The 25045-nt window shown below is 49.9% G+C and overlaps 4 protein-coding genes across 4 annotated transcripts; 3 read left to right on the forward strand and 1 right to left on the reverse strand.

Moving 5' to 3' along the window:
- Positions 1-227: 227 nt before the first annotated feature.
- Positions 228-2477, forward strand: BKA67DRAFT_654801 (RNA polymerase III subunit RPC82-domain-containing protein; the record flags this gene model as incomplete). The annotated part of the gene is made up of 5 exons (XM_046106620.1): positions 228-236; positions 302-364; positions 431-529; positions 648-1289; positions 1341-2477. 5 exons carry the CDS (start codon positions 228-230, stop codon positions 2475-2477), a joined length of 1950 nt encoding a protein of 649 aa, XP_045960698.1.
- Positions 2478-3285: 808 nt separating this feature from the next.
- Positions 3286-9705, reverse strand: BKA67DRAFT_618536 (uncharacterized protein; the record flags this gene model as incomplete). The annotated part of the gene is made up of 9 exons (XM_046105451.1): positions 8503-9705; positions 7273-8223; positions 6709-7017; positions 6289-6345; positions 5878-6018; positions 5738-5824; positions 4946-5162; positions 4369-4773; positions 3286-4286 (listed from the first exon to the last, which is right to left on the reverse strand). Exons 1-9 carry the CDS (start codon positions 9493-9495, stop codon positions 3286-3288), a joined length of 4161 nt encoding a protein of 1386 aa, XP_045960699.1. The 5' UTR covers positions 9496-9705.
- A 597-nt stretch (positions 9706-10302) lies between these two features.
- BKA67DRAFT_687905 (XRN 5'-3' exonuclease N-terminus-domain-containing protein) lies at positions 10303-14182 on the forward strand. The gene is made up of 3 exons (XM_046109059.1): positions 10303-10959; positions 11014-13066; positions 13124-14182. Exons 1-3 carry the CDS (start codon positions 10650-10652, stop codon positions 13713-13715), a joined length of 2955 nt encoding a protein of 984 aa, XP_045960700.1. The 5' UTR covers positions 10303-10649; the 3' UTR covers positions 13716-14182.
- Positions 14183-15486: 1304 nt separating this feature from the next.
- On the forward strand, positions 15487-24631 carry BKA67DRAFT_552071 (GTPase-activator protein for ras-like GTPase). Its single transcript, XM_046101801.1, has 11 exons — positions 15487-16022; positions 16120-17616; positions 17666-18012; positions 18066-18180; positions 18236-20503; positions 20554-20928; positions 20980-21066; positions 21125-21297; positions 21348-23846; positions 23897-24149; positions 24207-24631. Exons 1-11 carry the CDS (start codon positions 15969-15971, stop codon positions 24219-24221), a joined length of 7683 nt encoding a protein of 2560 aa, XP_045960701.1. The 5' UTR covers positions 15487-15968; the 3' UTR covers positions 24222-24631.
- The last annotated feature ends 414 nt before the right edge of the window (positions 24632-25045 follow it).

Raw genomic sequence — 25045 nt, forward strand, 5'->3', positions numbered from 1 at the left:
TCGCCTGCAGGTGAATTTTCCAAGATACCTATACCTCCAGCTACATCAACTTGACTGTCCTGCGCAAAGCAAAGCAACGTCGGAATACTCTTGTCCCTCAGCAAATGACTACAAGGTAGCACCTGTGGCTCTAGGGTTCGTGAGAGGATCTCTAGAAGCCCATCGACGATCCCCAATTACTTTCCGTCACCGGCACGCAAAGGCGCATTGGCGCAAGCACACCAGCCATGCTCGTCGTGAGTCAACCTCTGCTCCCAACAATCAACCGCCTCAACCCGATGCTAACAAACACCGTTGACAGACCAAAAACTCGGCAGAACTCTCTGTTCTGCTCATCGAAGAGCTCTATGGCCAGCTGCCTTCTGTATGTCCCAGTCCCAGCTCCCCGCCCCCTCTAGGCCGCCGGCCAGTTGACTAACAACCCGCCCAGCGCATATTCGATATACTCCTTTCCAAAGGCCGAGCCAATATCAAGCAGCTTAGCCAGGGCACATCCATGAACCAGCGCCTTGTCCGTCACAGTCTAGCGGTATGCGATTCCCAGGGCCTTCTCGGCTGTTCCCTTTATGCTCTCAAGCACCTATCTATTCGAGGCCATCTTTGTCCCCGGTCCATATAGACCGATACTGACCTCGGATCCCCCTTAGGTGCTCATCCAACAGAACCTTCTGTTCCACCACACTGACCCGTTCACACTTGTTACACAATATGAGGCAAGACCCGACGTCGCCTACAATCTCGTACGGACCGGCAAGATTCTCGATGCCATCCACCGCGGCTATGGCGAAGAAGCGAGGGACATAGTCCACCAAGTCATACTCAACGGTCATATGAAGGTGTCCGCGCTCATGCAACTCAGGTCCCATGTCGCAGCAAATGGGAAGGCGCACATGAACGGCCATGCTAACGGCACCACCGAGGCTTCGGCAGGGATAGACGACGATTTCGAACAGTCGCAGCGAACCTTTGAACTTATCGCACACTTGATCGCCATCGGTCTTCTCGAGCCATTGACCATGAGGATGCTCCAGACACCCGAGGACGTGCGCGCCGAGATCGAACGTGAAGTCATGAAAGAGTATCCTACGGGATTGCGTGGTACAAAGCAGAAGAACGAATTCAATTCCAAGACTATGCAGCACTGGCGGGAGCTCCTAGACGAAAGCAAAGATTTGAAGCGCAGGCTTGAACCGGATTATTCCTCCCTCTCCGCCGTAAAACGGCGAAAACTCGCCAACGGTTCTCGAACAAATGGATTCTCTGCCATAAATAGAGACGATATTATTGACGTTAGTGTACCGTACCACAAGTGCTGTCTCTCATACTAACTCATTGCCTAGCCGTACACAATTCTTCGTGTTAACTACCAGAAGTGCCTGGTCGAGCTTCGGAACCATAAGCTGGCACACTACGCCGAAGATGCCATCGGGCCTGTCACAGCACAGGTCTACGCAGCCATGCTTTCCGCTCTCGGCAAGAAAATCACATCTTGCCAGTTGGATACAGAAGATCAGGATGGCGATGTACCTAGCGCCCCTTTGGTTACCACCATGGAGATATACGAATATCTCAAACCTTCCGTGGATGTCTTTTCCGGGATCGGCAAATGCGACGCCGACGCGATCAACACTACCCATGCGGAGAAACTCCAGCGGAACGCACCGGGTTACGATGCCGACGAAGAGCATCACGACGAGTCATCAGATGAAGAGGAAGCGAACGGCGATGTACACATGTCGAACGGCATTCAGTTAAATGGGCACCACGGAGAGGACACCAAGGTCAGCCAAAATGGTGCCAAGGAGGCCAAGGTCAAATTTGCCGAACGTGTTCCCTCTAAAGGTGAACGGATTCAACAGATGCGCCAGCACCTGCTCGTTCTTGCTGAAAGCAATCTCGGGTTTGTTCGTCACTGCGGTACGAGAGAGTCAGGCGAGTGGACGGTCGATTTTCAGGTTCTGATGCCCAAGCTTCAGCTCATCGAAATCGATGCGCTAATCGAGGAATCTTTTGGGAGACAAGGCTTACGCCTCATTAAGATCCTGCGGGCTAGGGGCAAGATCGACGATAAGACCTTGCCTGGTTTTGCATTGATGAAGAAGAGCGACGTCTATCTCAAGATGACTGAAATGGAGCTGCATGGTTTCTTGGAAGTACAAGAAGTCCCTCGTGACAACAATCGTACCGCTAGTCGTACTCTTTTCCTGTGGTTCTTTGACCAAGAGCGCACCATGATGCGCATACTCGACGATACCTACAAGGCAATGTCCCGACACCTGCAGCGACTCGATGTCGAACGACGAAAGAAGAAGAACGTGCTCTCTGTCGTGGAGCGCAAGGATGTACAGGGAATGGAAGAAGAAAAACTGAGAGGCGACATCTATAACGAGTACCGCGAGTTCCTTGATATAGAGAGTAAACTCCTTGGTCAGGTCTGGAGGTTGGATGATCTCGTTGGCATTTTCCGGGACTTCTAGCACAACCCTTGGGATATGTCAGCAAAGATCACTCGGTAGAGAAAAGTACTGCATTGCATGGCGGCGTTTGATTTCATGTTTGCCACGGCATTCAAGGACGGATTTTACTTTTCGTTGGGCGTTGGCCGGGGCGTTGGCTTGTTAGACGCAAAAGGTGTCGTGGAAGCACATAGGCATGCATGAAATATTGTAAAAGTTACCCCTTGGTCACAATTGGACGAGTGTGGATTCCCTAAGACATTACACAAATACGGCAGTTGACGCACGAGCTATCTGAGTATATAGTGATGTCTTGCTGGTTGGTTTTGCATAGTTTGAATAAGACGTCTACAGGACTTATGCGAAATACACCATCGTCCATCTTATTCCCTCATTGTTAATATGTTCCCCATCGAAGACACTTTACGGCTTCCGAGGCAATGTTAATCGATAAGCGGCTGGTTCTTACACCGACCACATCTTATATCTCGCATGTTGAAGATGATTTACAGCACAACTCTTATGACAACGAAATCACATTATTCAAGGACAGAGGATACCCAATGCCTACCACATGTGGCACTATTTTCGAAAATACTTCCGAGCCACGAACAAGGAGAGGTAAGCTTGACTTTTTGTTCTATTGCGACACGTCATAGCCAGTTTCTTTACTGCTGAAGGGGCCTTGTTAGGAGCCCTTCAAAATGCGCTTTATCCGGATAGCTAGATATCTGGATCTGGACTACCCTTCCGCAGATATGATACGGCGTGGCCAATCCTGCTCGCCTGATCTCGTAGAGGACTCTTTGCTCGTGACGTACACACCTCCTTATCGCATATCCCAAGACTGACTGTGCTTCTTGTCCTGGCCCTCTGTGTTCCAGTTCGCCTTGATGATCAACCCTCTGGGCATGTCCTCAGGGGGCGCAAACGTGATATCTCCCTCGATCACGTCGCCCTTCTTGAAGGCCGTCGACTCGCCCTCCTTGTACTTGGCCATCAGGAATCCCTGCCTCCAGTGTGTCTCGGTGTTGAAGGGGCCCGTCGTGAAGGCCACGCGGTCCTTGTTTCCCTTGACCCACTCGTCGGCCACCGAGTTGATATCGACCTCCTGGCCGTCGCGCGTCGGCGCGAAGAAGTTGTCGAACCAGACCAGCAGGCCGTCGAGCGCATCGATGTCCTGGGTGAGCTGTGATTTCCACGTGGCGGAGAAGGTGAGGTCCTCGGCCTTGATGGTGTAGAGGTCGAGGAGCTTGATCCCGGCGGGCTGGCCGCAGACGGTGTCCTTGGGCCAGTGCAGGACGCGGACCTCGTCCCAGATGCCGGGCTGCATGGCCTTCATGTCGAAGCCGTAGACGTCGCGCCAGAAGTGCACGTTGTCCATGACGTACTCGGGGTCCGCCACGGGCGCCACCCACATGTTGCAGGCGCTGGGCACCAGCAGGCCGTCGGGCCGGAGGTACCGGTCCCGCGCGTAGAGGACCGAGGGCAGCATGGCCTCGTACAGGAGGCAGTACCCCATCCACTCGCTCACGATGATGTCCACCTTGTCCACGGGCAGCACCACCTCCTCCATCTTGCCCTTGATCAGCGTGATGGTCGACGACAGGCCCGCCGTGATGACGTTCTCGCGCGCCTTGTTGATGATGTCGCTGGCGTCGACCGAGATGACCTGCGCCGCGCCCGCCTTGGCGCAGAACATGGACAGGATGCCCGTGCCGCAGCCGATGTCCAGCACCGTCTTGCCCGCGAAGAGGTGCTTGTTGTTGTAGATGAAGTCGCGGTAGCCCTCGGTGCGGACTTTGTCCTTGAGCATGGTCTCATGAATATCTGCCACGTTTTGTCAGCAAACGGCACAGATTTTTAGAAAGAAATTTGGACGATATTGATCGTAAGTAGGATCAAAACATACCGTTTCCAGCATATGACTCCCAGTAATAATGCGATGCATCCTCTGGCTTCTTCCGGCCGGCTACCTCCTTGCCGGCAGTCTTGGCCTCCGCCTCCGCGGCATCGGCGTCGCCCCAGCGCTGGTCCAGAGTCTCGGAGACGGTGGCGCGGTAGCTCTCGAACTGGGCAGTGACGCGCAGGAGGTTCTCCTGAAGCTCCGTGTTGCGCTTGAGCAGGTCGTCGACCACGGAGGCGTCTTGTGCCTGTGCGGACGAAGGTGCAGCCTCCGGCACGACATCCGGAAGATCGAAAATCCCGATGATGACGGCATCGTCGTCCAGGACCGGCTTCAGGTATTGGTCTGACTCAATATCGGATTTCGATATGTCCTCAGTTACGGCCTGCCCTTCATGGACCCGCGAGCGGACTAAAGAAAGTTAGCAATTTTGAAATCTTGATTAAGATAAGATTTGTTGGTAGCGATATGCGATCAAGCGGGGAGTTGAAAACAAACATCATTCTTTCAGAAGAGCATTACCGTATATTTAGTGATTCACTGGTGTCTTCTAACACAAAAAAGAAGGACGCAATGCACTTACTATAGTTAACCAACTTGACACAGCCATGGAAATCCAGCTGCAGCTTCTGTCGTAGAGCCAGAAAGTCGAAACTGTGCTTCTCCTTGCAGTAGTCTAACATGGACAGAACATCCGGGAATACCTTGTCGTCGAGCAGGGAAATGACCTGCTGGGTTTCCTCCTCGTCTTGGTCGACATCATCCCAGCCCTCTTCATCCTCTTCTCTGGAGTCGGACGACTCCGAGTCGCTGATCGGGTCTCTCGACCTTCCGGGTTTGAGGGATGCCATCTTTTTATCACCCCTTTTTAAATTTCTGAATAAAATTTAAAATTTACCGTTTGTAGTATGGCTGAAGCACAAAAAAGGAGGAGGGGTGCGAATACTGGATTTGGGGCTAAATTGGGCAATATGCAAATTTGTGGTGGATAGAAGATTCTCAAAGCGAAAACTCAAATCCACGCCATTTGCATGCACAAGCGGATAAATGCATTACACTGCTGCTTTCTATAGCTATTGTGGGTAAACGGGGCCACTTAGGTCGGGTAGCTCTCACATTGGCTCGCGAGTACTGGCACGCTTGACAGCCCGAGAGACATGCACGGGACATTGAGGTTATATATGTGTTGCACATCTGTGTCAAATTTTATTGATTTGTTGCATTTGCCATTGACCTGACCCAGCCTGGCAATGGTACGCTACTTCGTCGCGCAAATCTGCAGCAATGATTTGTTCTCAATAGACGAGATCATTATAGCTATCAGAATTACATTGACTAGGCATTGCTAGTCCGTATCAGAGGTGGTTCAATCGACTTCGTCGTCATCTTCGTCCTCGTCCTCGTCCTCGTCGTCTTCATCTTCGTCTTCTGATACTGTCCCGCCAAGCTGTTCTACTTGTTTCTGTGAGATTGTCAGTACGATACTATGGGTGGCAGCGTATGCATAGGTATTACCTTATACTTCTCAACCTTCTCCTCAAGGTCACCGAAGACCATGAGGAGATCGTCCAACTCCGTCTGCGTAGCCGCCTTGTCGTCATCCTTGGCCTTGAGTTGAGCTTCCTTTTGCCTCACCTCGTCGTCCTTCTTCGCGAGCTGAGACTTCACCTTCTGTAGCTCCTCTTGCGGCTGCTTTGACTGTGACTTGACACTTTGGAGTTGGTCTTCGGCCTGTTTGAGCTGTGCTTTGAGCTTTTCCACTTCTTCATTCTTTTGCTGCTTCGTCTGTGCTTGTGCCTTCTCGAATTCCTCTTCAGCTTTCTTCAGTTGTGATGTCACCTTCTCAAGCTCGTCGTCCTTCTGTCGTGCCGATTCGGACTTGGCTTTCTGGAGCTCGTCCTCCGATTTCTTCAGCTGTGCCTTGACTTTCTCGAGTTCTTCGTTGTTTTGGTGTTTCGTTTGAGCCTTGGCTTGTTGGAGCTCCTCTTCAGCCTTCTTGAGTTGCGCCTTAACCTTGTCTAGCTCATCGTTATTCTGCTGTTTGGGCCGAGACTTCTCCTTTTGGAGCTCGTCTTGGGCTTTCTTGAGCTGTGATTTGACTTTCTCGAGGTCTTCGTTCTTGCCTTTCTGCTGTTTCGAGTCCGATTTGGCTTTCTGAAGTTCACCCTCGGCTTTTTTCAATTGCGCCTTAACCTTTTCAAGTTCATCGTCCTTCTTATTTTGTTGTTTTAAGTCGGACTTCGCTTTCAGGAGTTCGACCGCTTTTTCAGCTTGAAGACTTTGGATATGAGTACTGTGGTCGGCCTCAAGTTCCCGCAAGCGGTGCTCCAGTTGTGCAGTCACTACTGTTGCCGATTCTTGCGCATGTTTCAACTGGGCTTGCACATCTTGAACCCGCTTTTCAGCCTCCTTGACTTTGGCGGCTTCAGCTGTAGCCTCTTCCTTGGCAGTATGTAGTTCTTGCGTATGAAGCTTGTTTGCCTTCAAAAGATCGACTTCCAAGCGACTAATCGTAGCACGTAGGTCTGCGATCTCAGCTCCAGTACGTCTCTCTTTCCGTGCAGCTTCGGCTTCTGACGTCTTCTTGACGTAGTCCAGTTGCCTTTGTATCTCAGCTGTTTTGGCCGTTGCCTGCTCTTCAGTCGACTTGAGTTGCTGCTCTAAACGCGAACTGGCTCTGAGAGTATCACCAAACTTCTGCTTGACGTCTTTGTTCTCAGCTTCAAGCGCCTTAGTTTGGGTTTCGAGTTGGTCAATCTTTCGTTGTAGTGCTTTGCTCTCTTGCTCGTGTTTCCGTTGAGAAATTCTGGTCTCTTCATCGTGTTTGCGCTGAAGAGATTTGACGTACTCTTCAAACTTTCGTTCCGAAGACTTGAATGCGTCTTCATGTTTCCGCTGCAAAGACCTCACTTCCTCCTCGTGGTTTCGATGCAGAGCCTCGTTGAGACCTTTGATCCTTGTAACCTCTCCTACTGCATTCTGCAACTGCTGGTTGAGCTGTTGACTTGAACTTGTGCCATCAACAAGCGTAGACTGCCAGTTCTGGTAATACTCGTCTTGCTTTGCTCGGGCGGCATCAAGTTCAGCACGTAAATCATCGACAAGTTGACGAGAAACACCTTTTTCTTCACCATTGATCACTACGGACGTTTCAATGGCAGGATCTGTGTCGATTGCGCGGATGACGTAGCTGCAGTGGTCTTTATAAAAATCCACAAACGTAGCATCGAAGAAGACTTCCGGTGACTCACCAGAATCGTCTGCTTTCTGAGGGATCAGGTCAAAATCCCTGATCAGGGGATGTCTGAGGAGGTCCCGTAGAGATACTTGGTAATTCCCCCGGCTCATGCGGGTGAGCAAAGCATCATGCAAAGACGCACGCGGAATTGGGGAATCTTTGGTAGAGTATTCGTAAATAACGCCCAAGAGCATTGCACATAAGCCTCGGACCACTGCGTTGCTCTTTGGGTTTTGAACAACCTCAGTGAGTCCTTGAAGATGGCTGCCCTCTCCCAGGAAGTCGGCCACTCCATCTGGATTATGCCACAACCAAACGATGAGCAACATCAAGTATCCAACGATTATTCGCTCATCAATATCTGACTTCATGCCACTGAGTAAATGTGCTGTAATGGTTTGTATTGCTGTGACAACTTCTTCGCCGCTGTCAGCATCGCCGTCGGTAAGAGACATGGCTAATTTCTTGGCCCTTGGTTCTTGAGTGTCCTCATCTTCATGTAGCAGATGTAACAATACGACGGCCGCAAACCAATGACGGTATGGATCGCTAGATGCCAGAGCTGTTGGCTGCAGAAGCGTCGTGAGGACATTAGCAGTCTCGTCACTTCCACTTTTATAGCCCTCGATGGCGCGATGAAGGAAATGGAGGCGGATCTCATCGTGGTTGCGAAAATAAGATTTCAAGCACTGACATGCAGCCATTCGAAGATCGAACAACTGCAGAGAAGTTACAGTCAGAGTGAGGTCCAACAAACCATCAATCACATATACAAGCGTGACGGAGATGCCATTTGTCTTCCCATTCACCCCGTTTACATCATTAGGAAGAACGCTTGGTACTTGAAGTTGTGCAAATCCTTCTTGAAGCTCGCGGTTGTCTCGAACGATTTCAGCGCATACTGATAGCGCTTCGGCGCGTATCGAGATGTCTGACGCCTGGGCAAACGCTAGCTGTAGAGCATGGTATAGTACTCCATGTTGCCAGAAGGCTTTCTGGTTCAAGGCCGTCTCCTTTTCACCTGGCGAAAGAAACAACCGAACAATAGCAAGTAAAGCATACGTGTTCCGGTTTCCCTGCTGCTGCGCCCATTGGGCCACCTCTTCTGCGTCTTTTGCGAGGTCGTATGTGGTTTTGAGCAGCTGCGACAGCTGGGCTACGTATCCTTCTTCGCGAAATGTGTATTGGTTGGACGTGTTTAGCCGAAGTAGATTTACCAGTAACACTAAACAGTCCTCAACGATCCTGTCGCCCTCAGACAAACCACCTTCGGCGGAGATGATCGCAAATATCTTCCCGTATGCCCCCTGAAAAGCCACGGCCTTCTGTATGTCCGGTGATGTGGGTGTCAAGTATGTCAAGAGAGATACGGCTTCGTTTCTAACCGCCTCTCGCCGATCGTCCAAGACAGCTACCAGACTTGAAATTCCTAGAGGAGCTGCGAATACGCAAGCCTCGGTTCTATCAGCGCGTGCTGACAGCACTGCTGCAAGAAGTTGCAGTGAATATAACCTCGAATAGAAGTCGTTGGTTTCGAGGAAGTCGAGGAGCAGCGTCACGTTCTCTTGTCGCTGGGTGAACTCGTCGGCCAGCCATAATGCTATGTCTTCTGAGGCTTCGGGACTGTTCTGATTAGGATTGAAGAGCATCAGGAGGGTCTCAAGGACCACCTTGACTGTGTCCACATCCTCGCCATCGTTTGAAAGACTCCCGATTAAGCTCCTCAGGGCGCCAGAAGCCACAGATGCAGGATAATCTTTCGCAAAGCTCCGGAGGCCGAGAATGGCGGCTCGTCGGTCCTCGAGAAGTGTCGCAGAATTCAGGCGACCACTCAGAACCGCAATTGTCTCGCCTACGGACTGTTTCGCCGGCGCATTCGCGATTGTCGAGAACATGGTGACTTATACGGCGTTCTTGTTCTTTAGGGGAATCTCGAGGCCATTTGGGAGGTCACCGGATCTGATGCATGCAGCTCATCACGGAGGAATAGGAATCGAGAGAAAGATGGATTGCTAAGCAAGAAAGCTTCAAGATAGCTTCATAATGTCTAGGAATTGTTTACGGAGTACTGTGAGCTTCACAAAATATAATTGATCTTACTGCCAGGTTGCCTTTTCCTAGTTGAGTAAATTTGGAATACAAGCAGCTCATATGAAATTAAAGAGGGATATGCAATAACCCGGCATGTCGGTACAGGACCAAGTTGATCTAAACCACCAACCCCAGATCTTTCTCTGTCCTCAAAGTGCATTGTACAAAGATATCTTAAAATTCATAACGGAACATTCTAGGGGTCCGTCTCAGAGAACGGCAGGAACGACGTTTAGACCATCTGCAAAATCCCAGCCTGAATTCGAGATTACATCGGCAACCTTGCATTAGATACTTAGTACTTGGAACTGGTGACTTCCGAAATAAAAGCCGCCGGGGCTATCATGAAAGACGAGATGTTATCAAGCTTTTTTGAATAATGGAGACCATTCCTCGGCCTTCAACTAGGTAGAATAAGGACAAAATATACAAGATGAGCTGGGTTTGCGACCTAGGGTGGATGGAGTATGCCAAATTCGAAATGCGAATAAACAGGGATAAGCTACATACGAAAAGTCGTACATAGCTGAACCCTGAACTTGACCTTGAACTCGACGGTGCTCAGCATTCGCCGTGCCGACTTTTTAATGGGGCATCAACTCCGCTTAAATATTAGATTAGCGTCAAGTATGCAGGCGCAGGCGCAGGCACGGCAAGCTCGCGACAGAGCCGCGCTTTCACTTTTGCGTCTGAAAGAAACCATCTTCTCTTCTCATTGAAGCACATTGTTGCTTCTTTGTCCTCCAAATCCGCATCGTCTTATTACCTCTCAACTTTCGTCGGATGCACTCGGCATCGGCGACTTCAAGTTCTTTCTTTTCTGGGTGTATTCAACCCTCTTGAACCGCCAGTCATTTGTTGTAGTCTATATGCACCCAACGCACTGTCTACAGTGCGACTACACCTACGACTTTCGCAAGGCATTTTTCCGTTGCAATAACGCAGCACGATCGCAAAGATGGGTATTCCCGCAGCTTTTCGATGGCTTTCCACCAAGTATCCGAAGATTATCTCTCCGGTGATTGAGGATAAGCCTATTGAGATGGATGATGGTTCCACGATACCCGTAGATACCACCAGACCAAATCCTAATGGCGAGGAGTTCGACAATCTCTACCTGGACATGAATGGCATTGTCCACCCTTGTTCCCATCCGGAGGATCGACCTGCACCTAGGGATGAGGAAGAGATGATGTTAGAAGTCTTCAGATACACAGACCGTGTTGTGAACATGGTTCGGCCGAAGAAGCTGCTCATGATCGCAATTGGTAAGCTCAAACTGTTTCCGGGTTCGCCATTGCTTGATGCTAACAATGATTTAGACGGTGTCGCTCCCAGAGCTAAGATGAATCAACAGCGCTCGAGACGATTTCGTTCTGCGCAGGAAGCGCAAGAGAAGGAGGCAGATAAGCAGGAGCACTACAAGATGCTCAAGCAACAGAATGGTGGCGTCCTGCCGCCTGAAACCTTGGAAGCTATGACTAAGAAGGCATTCGACTCCAACTCGATTACACCGGGTACTCCTTTTATGGACATCCTGGCTGGCAGTCTGAGATATTGGTGCGCTTACAAGTTAAACACAGACCCAGGTTGGTCCAAGATGAAGGTCATTATCTCCGATGCTACTGTGCCCGGAGAGGGAGAGCATAAGATCATGAACTTCGTTCGATCGCAGCGAAACTCACCCGAACACGATCCAAACACTCGTCACGTCATCTATGGTCTAGATGCTGATCTCATCATGTTGGGCCTTGCAACTCATGAACCGCACTTCCGCGTGCTTCGTGAGGATGTCTTTGCTGATCAGGGTAAGGTCAGGACCTGTAGGCTTTGTGGTCAGCCAGGACACGAGGCAAGAGATTGCCGTGGTGAAGTTAAGCCCAAGGACGACGAGCTGGTAGACAAGAAACCTATGCCACTGAAACCTTTCATCTGGCTCCACGTCTCCGTGCTGCGAGAATATCTTGCCGTTGAGCTGGATGTACCTGGGCTCCCATTCAAATTTGACTTGGAAAGAGCTATTGATGATTGGGTCTTCTTGTGTTTCTTTGTCGGCAACGATTTCCTACCCCATCTTCCTGCTCTCGAAATCCGTGAGAACGGAATCGACACCCTCACCGCTATATGGCGGGACAACCTCCCTGTCATGGGTGGCTATCTTACTAAAGACGGCCACGTTAACTTGGACAGGGCTCAGTACATCTTCCAGGGGTTGGCCAAGCAGGAAGACACAATTTTCCGCAGAAGACGACAAACCGAGGAGAGACGGGAAGCCAATGCCAAGAGACGGAGAATGAACGATGACCAAAATGGTCGAAATGGTAACCGTAATGGAGGCGACAACAGCCAAATGTCAGGTCCTCCGAAAGCACTGACACACGACATGGTCGTCAACCGCGCACCCGTCCCCGATGCCAATACGGCAAACAAGAGTGCTGCCGCAGTTCTCAAGAGCCAGATCCAAGGCTTGGTGGCAAAACCAAGTTCAGAGAGCGCGACTGTGCCTGCAACATCTCCGTCGGCTCTTGGAAAGCGTAAGGCTGACTTGATCGAGCAAAGTGAAGCCAGCACTCCCGGAAGCGAGGCGCAGGCGGAGACGCCACCAGCCCCCAAGGCTGATCCGTCAGAGGACACAGTACGACTGTGGGAGGACGGTTACACCGATAGGTACTACGAGCAAAAGTTCCATGTTGATCCAAAGGACATCGAGTTTCGCCATCAGGTGGGACGAGCTTACATGGAAGGCCTTGCCTGGGTTCTGAGATATTACTTCCAAGGCTGTCCTTCTTGGGAGTGGTACTATCCTTACCACTATGCTCCGTTCGCTCAAGACTTCGTGGATCTCGGCAAGATGGAGATCAAGTTCGAGAAAGGTAGAATTTCAAAGCCGTTTGAGCAGCTACTCAGCGTCCAACCTGCCGCCTCCAAACACGTTCTACCAAGCGTGTTTCACGATCTCATGACCAACCCCAGCAGTGAGATCATTGATTTCTATCCTGAAGATTTTGAGATTGATCTCAATGGCAAGAAGATGGCTTGGCAAGGTGTTGCACTGTTGCCTTTCATTGACATGCCTCGTCTCCTGGCCGCTGCTGAAAAGAAGTATCCACTCCTCAGTACTGACGACTCTGCCCGAAATGGTCTTGGAAAGGAGGTCTTGCTGCTATCAGAGGCCAACCATGAACTTTATGACGACATCATTAGTCATTTCTACTCAAAGAAACAAGGCGCACCCGAGCACAAGATTGACCCTCGACTTGCGCAAGGTCTCTCTGGTAAAGTAGAGAAGCAAGATGACTACCTTCCACATGGAACCCTGGAGTACCCACTCGAGAGGAAGGGCATGCCCAACGTGGATGATGACCGTTCATTAACGTAGGTTTTTGTGACTTTCTACTCAACCTTTCTAGCATAGTACTGATAATTTTACAGGGTAACCTATAAGATGCCGACCACCACTCACACTCACAAGTCGATGCTTTTACGAGGCGTCGAACTCCCAACCCCTGCGTTAAATCGAGGCGATGTGGAAGAGTTGAGAGGTAAGTTGCGAAATGCTGGGCGCAGCTATGGTGGTGCGCCTTTGGGTCGCGGAGGTGGCTACAATGGTAGCCGCGGAGGAAGGATCAACTACGGCCCAGGATCTGGAGGTCGTGATGGCCGACAAGACAGGCATCAAAACTACAACAACAACTATAACCATAATCAGAACCGATTTCCAGGATCTGATGCATTCCCGCCTGTGCCACCTCCTGGCTGGATTCCGCCGCCACCGGGCTCTTTTGGATTCGGTGCAGGCTTACCGCCCCCGCCGCCTCAAGCGAATCATGGTGGTGGCCGTGAATCCTTCGGTGGCCAGCATGGAGGGAATTATGGCGGCAACCAAGGATACTACCCACCTGCTCCTCAGGCGCCATACAATGGTGGTAACGGTGGTTATCGTGGTAACTACAACTCAGGTGGACGTGGCGGGCGTCCATATGACGGCGGTAGAAACCAGCGTGGTGGCCGAGACTATAGATAGCCGATTCAGCAGGAGAAGCTGCCCGGCATGAGCTTGGACGTATTAACTTGGAAAGCCCCGACTGCAAGCTTTCACATATAGCTAATGATGAGCGAGCCAGCAGTTTGCGGCTCCCGCCTCTTGTGTTCGTCTGCTGCATTTTATGTGTGACGAAATTTGGTGATGTGAAGTGCGTTGTTGTACCTTTGTACACCAACTATTTGTTGATATCTGTATTCATCTTGGTCATAAGACGGCTTAAATGGGGTCTGACAAGTCATGGTGGTGCGGCAAACCCACAAACGACCCAGACTGTCGGGTCACATCATCAATCCGCCGAGACCGAGATTACTGACATAAGCAGACTATGGAAGTTCATCCATGGGTGAGACGCATAAATTGGTGCACCTATCAAGTGGGAGGAACAGAAGCTGCTTGTACTTCGGCGACTTTCTGCACTATGTTATTGAACCAGGTACCGTATTTATAAGACAAAGCAAGATGACATAAAAAACCATTAGGATAAAATCACCCAGCAGTATTACATGGAGCAGGAAGTTGATCTTTCAATAAGCATTCATGAGCCGCTACGTAAAGCTGCGAGTGCGCCGCCTTGTCTGCAGGTTTCCTACAACTGTGGGATGAAAGTTGCAAACTCACCACATTATCGCGTTTATAAAACAATATTTAAAAACGTAAAAAGTAAATTACAGAAAAAGAAAACCAGGGAGAACAGGGAGAAGAAGGAGAAGAATAATAATAATAATAATAATAATAATACTAGTGCGTGAGATGAAAGGCGCTCAAGGCAGCGCCTAATGTCGATATCTGTGAGAACAACTCTTATGGTATTCGCCTATATACTCCCTAGACGGCCTGACCTCCGTTCAAGTAATGGGCAGAAGAATCACAGGCGCTAGAATTGACTATCTGTAAATACTCGCTGGAGTACGGATCCGTGCATGCCGGTAGATGTTAGAGTTCATGGCAATTGCAATCTTTCGCTCGCCCCATGTCTATCGCTTGCCACCATGGAATAGGGGGGAGACAAGCAGCGTTGAAGATACCCTGATACCCTGGCACTGATGATCAACGGAAATCTTCGCTGTTTCCAGCTCGTCGTCGCAAGCCATACGAAAAACAGTAACGCCGGAAGGTGTATTGAAATCGCGGCAGCTGAGCCACACACAGTACAGTACAAATATTGACGCCCTTGGATGAGTATGAGGTCATCCGTATTCAGTATATGCCTCCGTAGAGAGAGTATCGACTGTACTCTGTCAGCACTTGAATACTCGTTGCTTGTACGGTTCAGGTGCCCTCCCGAGGTAAGCTCCCACTTTAATGGCGACTTCCGCCTATGAGGTGCATATGGGCCGGACGAATGCTAGTGCTAGGCCCAACTTGAGCCTGCTTCCAAGATTAGCTCGGGCAGGGGACGTCTCCTTCAGTGGACTTGACTGGCTCTCTGCAGGGTTTCCGGAGCTTGACAGCAGGGTCTACCCCGCTGAACATGGCCAAGATAGGTTCAGATGTCGCCATGGTCCACACATGCTCATCACATTTGAGATTTGCAGAGAAAATTCCACCTCGATTCCAAGAAATGAGAGCTGCTGGGGATCTCGCAGCGGTGCAAAATACATTCTGTAGGCTAACGTTAGTCCCCCTCGCCCCTAACCTGCGGCCGGCATTGCGCTATGCGTAGGTAGTTTGGTAGCGTAGGTAGTGTCTTTCCCACGTTGTCTTATGTCCGGCATAACACACCCCCGCATACTGGGATGGCAGGCTGTTGGGCTGCTAAATTCATTTGACGACAATAATTGATTGCTTTTTCGATATTGGAGATTTTCTATGAACACTTTTTCTTCTCCCTTTCCCTCTGTCTCGTTGCCGTGAACTTGTCAAGCTGCAGAGGGCGCGCGAGTCTCAATTAGGCTCTCCTTCAGACATTGCTGGTATCATATACACGGTACCATCGCCCCTCTTCGTTTGGCGCATCGGACGATACACCGGAACCTCACATTTCGCGAAACGAGCACGTCCCCCAACGCCGGACACGACCTCAGAGCTCGAGCTTGGTTTGGTTGCGGCGAGCAACTACGGCGGCGAATAGGACACGCTTAAGAAACGTTGAAGCATTGTGACCAGCTGGTTGTATCACGCGACTGGTGGCCCTTTTATATCGATTTACTGCCCCCCCAAACCCGTCGGGTTCCATGGCACCGTCACGATGATGAGTAGTAGCTCCAGAATTGCTAGACGACGGAATACAAGATGAATGGCGATGCAGGTCTCGTGGGCTGCTTGGTCGAGAGACTCACCACTAGAGTAACCCGTCCTACTCCCGTTGTTCGCTTCGTTGTTCATGACAGATTATACTGTTCTTTGCTCTGCTCGTGCTTCATGCTAACCATCTCTCGCCCAGCTCCCACATCGCACAGGCACACAAGCTACGGATTTCCGCCAAGACGACATAATTGTGATTACACGCGCATCACTGCTGAAGATCAGCGCCTCGTCGATAGTACTCGTGCTCGAGTCGTTAATGACATTACTGGAGGAGCTAGCTCGGCCTTATAAAGGCATAGACGCACTCCCTCCGCACATCTACGCCTCAGCGCTTTACGTATTCGAGTTGCTGGCCGATTGTTGCTCCGCCTCCTGGCAACACCAACGAGATATAACCGCAAATGGCGCTGGTGGTGTGCGCGAGAACGGGAGGGTACCCGTCAGGCAAGTCCTCCCGGAACCCCTCGATGCGGCAGTCGTGGGCAGAATGACGGAGCTATACAAGTGCTTGTTGAGCCCTATACCAGAGGGATGGACATTGCCGGGAATCACACTGCTAGACGATTATACTCTGCATGACGTTCTAAACCCTCAGATCACGGAAGGCCTGGACGTGCTCTTCACGGACCGATTACCCGGCCAGAGCCTAAACAAAGTCAAGGTTCTTCGTGGGATAGAGCTTGAACCTCATATCAGGAAGATTGTCGAGTATTGCAGTGCGTCCAATTGGACTGCTACATTCGACTATCTCAGGACTACCGTCTTTGGCATACGCAGTGCTGCTACAGTACAATCCGGCATACCACAACCTACGACTTTGGCTGAAGATGAGAAAAACTCTCTGACGATACTCCGGCTACTGGCTTACACGTGGGTCGATGCACAGAAGTTAGGAGTCATTATACAGGAGCTTTGCTCCAGCTTTCTCCATTTCAAAAAGTCCTTTCAAAACACGGTCGCAATCGCGCTTCCTTTGATGATCCGGCGATGGATTGACCGATATCCGGAAGAATTCCTCAGGTTGCACAACCAGCATAGAAGACTCGACGGTGGTGCTGACACACTCTTCGATATGGCGCAGACTGCAGTTGACACCAACCAGAGGCGCGCAGTTTTGTCGCCAATGCAAATGTCGCTTTTGTTCCTTTTGCCTGACGTATTTGAGGTGGCTAGCGGCTTACGTGATGCTAAAAGTGGTGCTATAACTAAGAAGATGCAGTATCTTGACGGGCTGAGGAAAGGTTTGAAGAACAGGAACGAATCTGCGGCATACTGCGTACTCCAACTATTGCGTGTTGTGCGGCACTTCGATATCGACAGCGATGCGGCCATTATCAGTTATGCCATGGATATTCAAGACGAGGTCCGCGATGCAACATTTCGTCTGTCGTCGAGCGGGCAAGGAGCTTCCTTTGACCAAGACATGACAACAGCCGCTTTCACTTTTCTCACACATCTGAATCTTGAAGGAAGCGTAGAATCTTTAGCTCAAACTTGTTTGCACCCGTCCTCTCCAATGACTTTCAAGGTTGCGATAATACAAGCTTGCGCATTTTTTGCACGAGAAAAGGATGCAGAGGAATACCAACCCCTCTTCGCTGAAACCATTGGCTTTGTACAGAACCAACTAAAGGTATAATCATCTTTCCCAACCAAGCCGGCAATCTCTCTAACTGGTATAGGCGACATTCAATGTGCAATCGGATTTGGCCAGTGCGAATCGTAACACTCAAAGAAAAGCATCTGAGACCGGTGCTGCAAGCCTCGTCCTGCTGCGCAACATTCTCAAATTTCTCGAACCAACACCAGAGCTTTTATTACAGAACCCACCCGACGACGCTACTGAAGGCTTCTACGAAGATATATTCCAAGGTCTAATCTCCTGCATGGTGTCCCCAGATGACCAAGTAAGAACGCTAGCTGGCGCTGTGGCTAAGAAGCTCTTCTCTCAAGGAGGCGTCTTGGCTCGACTACGTAAATCAAAGCGGTTGGATCAACAAAATTTGAGGCTTGACTTTTGGAGAATGACGTACGTCTTCGCAGCTTACTTATCCTGACAATCGCTAACATATATATGCTTAGTTCGGCTGTTTTGAATACTATTTGCGACGATCACGCCCAGTATGGAGATGAGAGAACGCTCCAGACGATTCATAGCTACCTAGAATCGAGGCTCGTATTGCTCCAATCTATCCAGGTAATTCGTCAATGAACTTTGTGGGCCAACTTGATCATACTGACAAGTGCTGCAGGAATTGAGTGACCCCCCTCGAGAAATCCCCGAGCGAACAGCGACAGCAACGAAGCTCGAGACTTTATTCTTAGTATCATTGTGCTCTCCAGATATCGAAACGTGCCAGCTCGTCACATCCTGCATTGCGCTATTCCAAGAGGAATGCGAAATCATTGATGCGTCTGATGCAACCAAGACTTCACCTCTACTTCGAAACGGCGATGTGTTCAAGGAGATGGGATCTCGCGCGTTCCGCTTCACCGGAGTCGTAGCATTTCAGAAACGTGTGCGCAATTTATTGCGCAGCATGCAGTTCCCGAGTGCCGGTATATTGAATGCTTGGGAAGTGGCGTTTGATAAGTGGTTGCACTTGTCAAAAGACGTCTCGACCACATCAGTGGATTCCGTCGATGACAGGACCCTATCCGAATGGCGCAATTACACCGGTTTTCTTGCATCATTAGGGGGCATCTGCACTGCTGATCAGGCTTACGTATTGGAAGAGCCTGCTATTAGCGGACTGAAATGGATCGACAGGTTGTCTTCTGAGAACATTGAGGAGCCATTCTTGAGCCGATTTCTGCGGCTCAGTGTGCAACTCCTGGCCTGTACCAATGTGCGTGTAAGAGAGACGATGAGAGATGTGTTGTCGACCGAGATATCACCAAATCTCTATCAGCCCCTATTCAAGGCTCTAGAATCCGAACTGGAGGTGCTTTTCACCGGCGCACTTGAAACCACAGGCAAGAACTCAGATGGTGAAATAATCTTTGCCGAACAAGCTGCCTCTCTGCTGAAGGCTTTAGTTGAGCGCCTGCATTCTCCGTCTGACCTAGGAGCAGCCTCATCAGTACATCTTGGGGCCTTGGCACTGAATTTTGCCAAGTTTCTGGAAGGTGGAGTGGACAACATGCACTGTCTGAGAGTCAAGATCAAAGTTTGCCAGCTTTGTGAAGTCCTCAGCAAGAAGAAGGAGCACTTAAACCTCCGGGATGACGTACGCATTCGAAACCAGCTTCTGGAATTCATTTTCGGATGGATCGCACGGCCAAGATCGCCGCGCGGTGACGGTAGCTACGGACCTGGACGCCAAGATGAGGTAATCCGTGTTCAAAAAGATCTGGATAAGGCGTGCCTTCGCTCGCTTGCTGAGCTGACCTTCAGGCTGCCTCTACAGCCTGGTGAAGGCCATAATGACGCGGGTACTAGTGAGCTAAAATCTCAAATGTTCCATACGTACTTCAACCGATTCCTATCACTACTCAACTATGAATCTCAGGAGGGTTACAGAAGCGATCACCTCGTACCACCTACCACTCGTGATGAGTCAACTTCCGCTGCAGATCTTGCCATCACCATTCTATCTAACCTCTTAAGTGCCAACATCGATGTTGGTTTGAAACACTCTTTGAGCATCGGTTACCACGATAATGTCGAGATACGAACCGCTTTTCTCAAAGTTCTTTTCAACATTTTGGTACAAGGCACTGAGTTCAGTAATCTCTCTGATGCTGCTGTCAGTGAGAAGTATGATGAACTCTTGTCGCTTCTTACTCATGATACGCAACTTGCTGTAGCCATAGCATCGGTGTGTCCCAGTGGCGAAGTCGATGAGCTCACTATTTCCTTGCTGAACATCTTTGAGTCACGTGGTATGGCTTTCGAGCTCATGGAGGGGTTGATCAAGCAAGAGATTGAAGACACCGAGAACGAATCCGAGATATTGCGGCGCAATTGTGTTGCTACGAAGGTGCTTTCCATATACGCCAAATGGAAGGGTTCTAATTATCTCCGCGAAACTCTGCAAAAGGTTGTCGAACGGCTTATGCTGACCTCGCAAGATCTCGATCTTGAGCTTGACCCTGCAAGAGGCATCCAAACACAGGAAGAGATCCAAAAGAATGCACTTCAACTCAAGGTCGTAACAAAAGTCTTTATCGACGATATCGTCACTTCGGCTAACAACATTCCGGCCTCGTTCAAGAAGATATGTAGCATCATATCCGACGCCGTACTAGATCGGTTCCCAGAGGCAAAATACACCGCGGTTGGCGCTTTTATCTTCCTGCGATTCTTCTGCCCAGCCATTGTAGCCCCCGAAACAGAGGGGTTGGTTAGCACTCCTCCCTCCAAGGAAATGCGCCGCGGTTTGCTCTTAATTGCCAAAGTTGTACAGAACCTTGCAAACAACGTCTTGTTCGGCGCGAAAGAACCGTACATGTTTCCGTTGAATGAGTTCCTTACCGAAAATATTTATTATGTTACCACATTCCTGCGTCAGATATCTGTAAGTCTATATATGCACAATATATATAGGCATTTATTGACTACTAGCAGGTAAAACCAGACCCTAGCGAGATACGCACACTGGATCCGGAATCATTCGACTTTGGTTCATGTGTTGCCTTACATCGATTCCTCTATGATCATTGGGACCAGGTTCGCCAGAGACTTATGTCTCAAGAAAGGAGAGAATTTGTTCGGTCTCCTGCCGAGCCTCTTCGCGGACGATCACCAGTTTTAGAGCCACTGCGATCTCTAATTACAAACTTAGGCCCTCCTCCCCTCGCTGTGACCTGGAATCGGCCGCAGATGACTGCCAATAGCCCTCCTTTATACTCTCGATTCCAGCAGTTCATGTTACGAAATGCGTTCCGGGGTACAGAGTCCTTCATGACTTCTCGCGCTGTATACGATGGCGGTGAGAGCAAGGTTCGTAATGCATTGTTTACATAATTCGCACCGGCCGCTGACATATCCTAGGATGGGTTATCCATTATCTGCATTATTTTGCGCCACATCGACTCAGATTCTATAGATTATGATACTTTGCTTTATTGCTACTTGAAGGTAAGTGTGGTTCGACTTGCAAATATTCCCAAACACAAATGGCTTACGGCGACTTCAGATTGCGAGTCGCTTGTGGCATCGACCATTTGGCATATTGATTGATGCTACATGCTACAATGGTCAAAACGAACCTCCGGATGATTTCTTCAAAAAGCTTGACCTGCTCTGTCCGGTTGAACTCTCACGCCAACTGACGAGGGTTTACGTGTACAATATGAACAGTGCATTCAGGTAAGTCATGTTCTAGCCTGTCTTACTTCTCTGGTGCTAACGAGAAATAGGAAATGTCTGCGTCGCATTCTTCGCGTGGCTACTAAGAGCGATACCAGCGTTTTCAACCCTGGAAACGTTGACTATCACCTCATCGGCAGCTTACAAGATCTTCAGTCTCACTTTCATCTAAGCCAACTTCACCTTCCCAAGGAGACCATCAGTGTAGTAACGGACACCAGATTTGTCTTTCAGCCAATTACTAGGCTGTCAAAGACAAGGGGCAAAATTGAGGTGATAATCAAGGTCGGCAGTCAATTCGTACAAGTCACTACGGTCCGGAAGCAAGAAGTCCATCCTGGGTTTCGCCTGAACGCGACTGTGAACGATATATTCAGGCTAGGAGAGGTCGAGGAAGCTCCAACGTCGATTCCTACTGAGGACGACTCTGCCTTTGGTCTGCGTGCTGATAATGGCAAGATTGTCATGTACTTCCAAAGTCCCAAAAAGGCCGATGTACTTCAGGCGGTACGCGGCGCCAAAGTGAAGTACGGCAAGGACACGAGGGCACAGAAGTCGTTCGAAAGGCTCATCCGACCGCAGGACGTCCCAGGTACTTTGCTAAACCTGGCTCTCACAAACCTCGCTGCACCGGATCCTGTGTTACGACTGGCTTCTTACAATCTGCTGGGTGCTCTCTGCCGCGCCTTCAAGTTCAAGGCAGCTTCCAAGTTCATGCTAATTAGAGATATCTCGGTGCCTCTGGACCCATCACAGTTCATTGTGAATATCAGCAAGCATCTCGCAGAGGAGGAACCACAGCTCACCGCGGATTTCTTAAACGAATTTTTTGGAGGGTGGGAGAGCGTATCTGATGAACAAAAACCTCTAAGTCTGGCCTACATGGCACCTTGGCTGCCAGGACTTCGTACAGCTCTTCTTGGGGACGAGACAGACAGTGAGAAAGGTAAGGAGAAGATCGCCACCATCTTCCGGAAGCTTATCGACGTGGCAACCATGGATCCCACCTTGAACCTTACCCTAGAGCTCACTGTATGGCCTGCTATCTACAAAGACGAGACACTTTTGGATATCTTCCTTGAGGAGATACTCAAAGCCGCGATGAGTCTAGGACTTTATGATGAGCATACACAGGCACTCACTACCATTGTGACGTCCATCGGCACCCTTACGCTTCGCGGCAAGATCATCTCTCGCCTGAGGAAAGCCTTGAACAGGTCTTCTCAGCGGCCGACAAAGTTCTTACCAGACAACGCTGTCTGGCCGGAGATATGCATTCTCCTCAATTTCTGCTTGTCGCTCTCATTCGACTGCGGAGTGCAATCCCAACTATACATGCCAGAAATCTTCCATATCGTCACAATGTTGGCAAATACAGGGCCAGCAGACATCAGAATTTTGGTCCACAGGCTGCTCATCAATACCATCCATGCAGCCTGCACCTCATTTAAGCTTGACGATGCCAAGCATGCCAGGCTGCGCAGCCATCTTGAGACACTGGCAGAACCTAGGAACGATATCTTCTCGCCACCGCCTGCGTTCGTCCGTGACGGTTCTTCCATGTCCACAGCCCAGGAGACTGGTCAGACACTTGCCTCGACAGAGCATCTGGCCTCTCTACTATTCGAATGCTGCTCAGTAGCGGCACCTTCCGTGGATATGGCCAACGCTTGGCGGTCCCGGTGGATGAGTCTAGTTGCGAGTACCGCATTTCAAAACAATCCTGCCATTCAGCCTCGAGCATTTACAGCTATGGGATGCCTTGCCAGGGAAGAAGTCGATGACGATCTTCTGTATCAGGTCCTTGTCGCTTTACGCAATGCCGTCGGCCGCTTTGGCGAGGACAACCATAATGAGATGATGGTTGCCATTGTCACGTCCTTGTCAAAGATGATGGGCAAGTTGATGACAGCTTCTCGTTATGGTTTGCAGCTGTTTTGGCTTGCGATATCGTTGCTTCGTCTCGTTCCTCCGAATCTTTTCAACTGTGCTGCAAACTTTCTCGAGGCCGTATTGACTAACATTGGCACTGCCGGTGATCTGAGAAACGACAAGATGGCTCAAGTCTTGCTCCAAGGACGGAGTCAACTCGAAGACGCAGCTCTGCCATTGGATGCCGCATACGGCATCCACTTTACAACTGAAACGTTTCACTTCGCTGTTTGCGCTTGTCTTGCTCGTGGTCTTACCGACACTATGACCAAAGCAACGGCCCTGCGGGTGCTGGCGACGTTCTTAGAGATGACGACGACAAACTCACCTTCTGATGCTGATAAGTTGCCACGAGACGTGGTCACCTCACCGTATATGACCCTGATTCAAGCCAGGGCAGTCGAGCCGGAGGAGCTCAAGGATGCATTGTACTTGTCTGGAATTCACCCCTCTAGTGTCTCGAGTCAGAACTTCTCCGTAATGAAGGACAAGGACTTGCTACTGAACACAGCTATTGCGCTCATCGATTTCCAATACTTGGAGGATGCTGTGCAGAACCGCACGCTTACATGGCTGAATGAACTAGCCATTGGGCGCCCAGCAGTACTGTTGCATCTGTGAGTTGTCCATACCATTGCAAAAAGAAACCAGCTAACCATTGCCGCAGGTGCTCGCCAGTCGCACAATCCCTCGACGACATATTGCTGCACTGCCAGAACTCATCCACACTGGAATCTGCTCATACATTATTCCAAACCATGACTTCAAATCCCAAGTTCTCGAGTGCTCTGGAATCAAGTGGGGTGCTCAACGAGATCCTGGAGGACTTGGGCTTTAGTGGACTATGGCGGTCCTGCTCATTCAGTCAGACGACAGAGCCAGACAGACAGTGCTTCGCACTAACTGAGAAGCTTATTGAGGTATGCCCACCATATGCTGTGACTCTAGAGACTTTCTTGCTGACTTTTCAATCCTAGCTGATCATCATTTGAGGCACTCGTAACAGCTGTAGGGAGAGGAATAGACAACAGAAGTATTTAGGCCATCGACGATGGCGCATGAGCATCGTATTCGAGCGATCATGTAGCGTTCGAAATCGTGTATTAAGGGACTAGGTTTGGGAGGATATACCTTAGCATCTTAGGTTCGGAGATTCATATTAGCGTGGATTTGGAGGCAGAGGGAAGTAGGCAATTGAGACCGGAATTTCAAGTTGAACGCAATGATTATCCGGACCGAGCTCGTGAGATAATTCCAGATTAATGGCCAATCTGATACCAGTACGGCCCGTTTACCCTTCGGCTAATAGTAATCCCTTCACGCTGTTTATGTTATTGTTGGTCAAACACCTTTCGAAGAATTTGTAAATGGTGAAAGAGTTTAATTTTTAGTTGTTAACAGGAGATCCATCTTCTTGGCGACAGTCGTGTATCGGAGATATGGTCATGTTCTAAACATAACCCGATTCGCAACGTGTCAAAGCGCCGCCGGGGGCTATTGCACCGGACAATTAGTCGGACACAAAAGATCGGCGCATCCCTAACTTGTTGTCGTCTATTGGCTACCCACTCTTGTGGTTCGAAATCGTTGTAAGAACAATGAGCCGGAAAAAATCCAGTGGTTGATATAGAGTCATCGATAGGGACTTCACTAGCATGTTACAGGATAATGCAGGCATTTCAAGACGTCGAGGCGACTACTCTGGTTCTTGTCTCCTGCCTGTTGAACTGCTGCTCTGCGATATAACGATGACGGAGGGGTTGCAGAGGACTGAGTTCGAGACAATCGGCTGCTTAGCCTTACAAATGACCAATAT

The sequence above is a fragment of the Truncatella angustata genome (genome assembly GCF_020726525.1).
Source record: "Truncatella angustata strain MPI-SDFR-AT-0073 chromosome Unknown BKA67scaffold_2, whole genome shotgun sequence".
Classification (NCBI taxonomy): domain Eukaryota; kingdom Fungi; phylum Ascomycota; class Sordariomycetes; order Amphisphaeriales; family Sporocadaceae; genus Truncatella; species Truncatella angustata.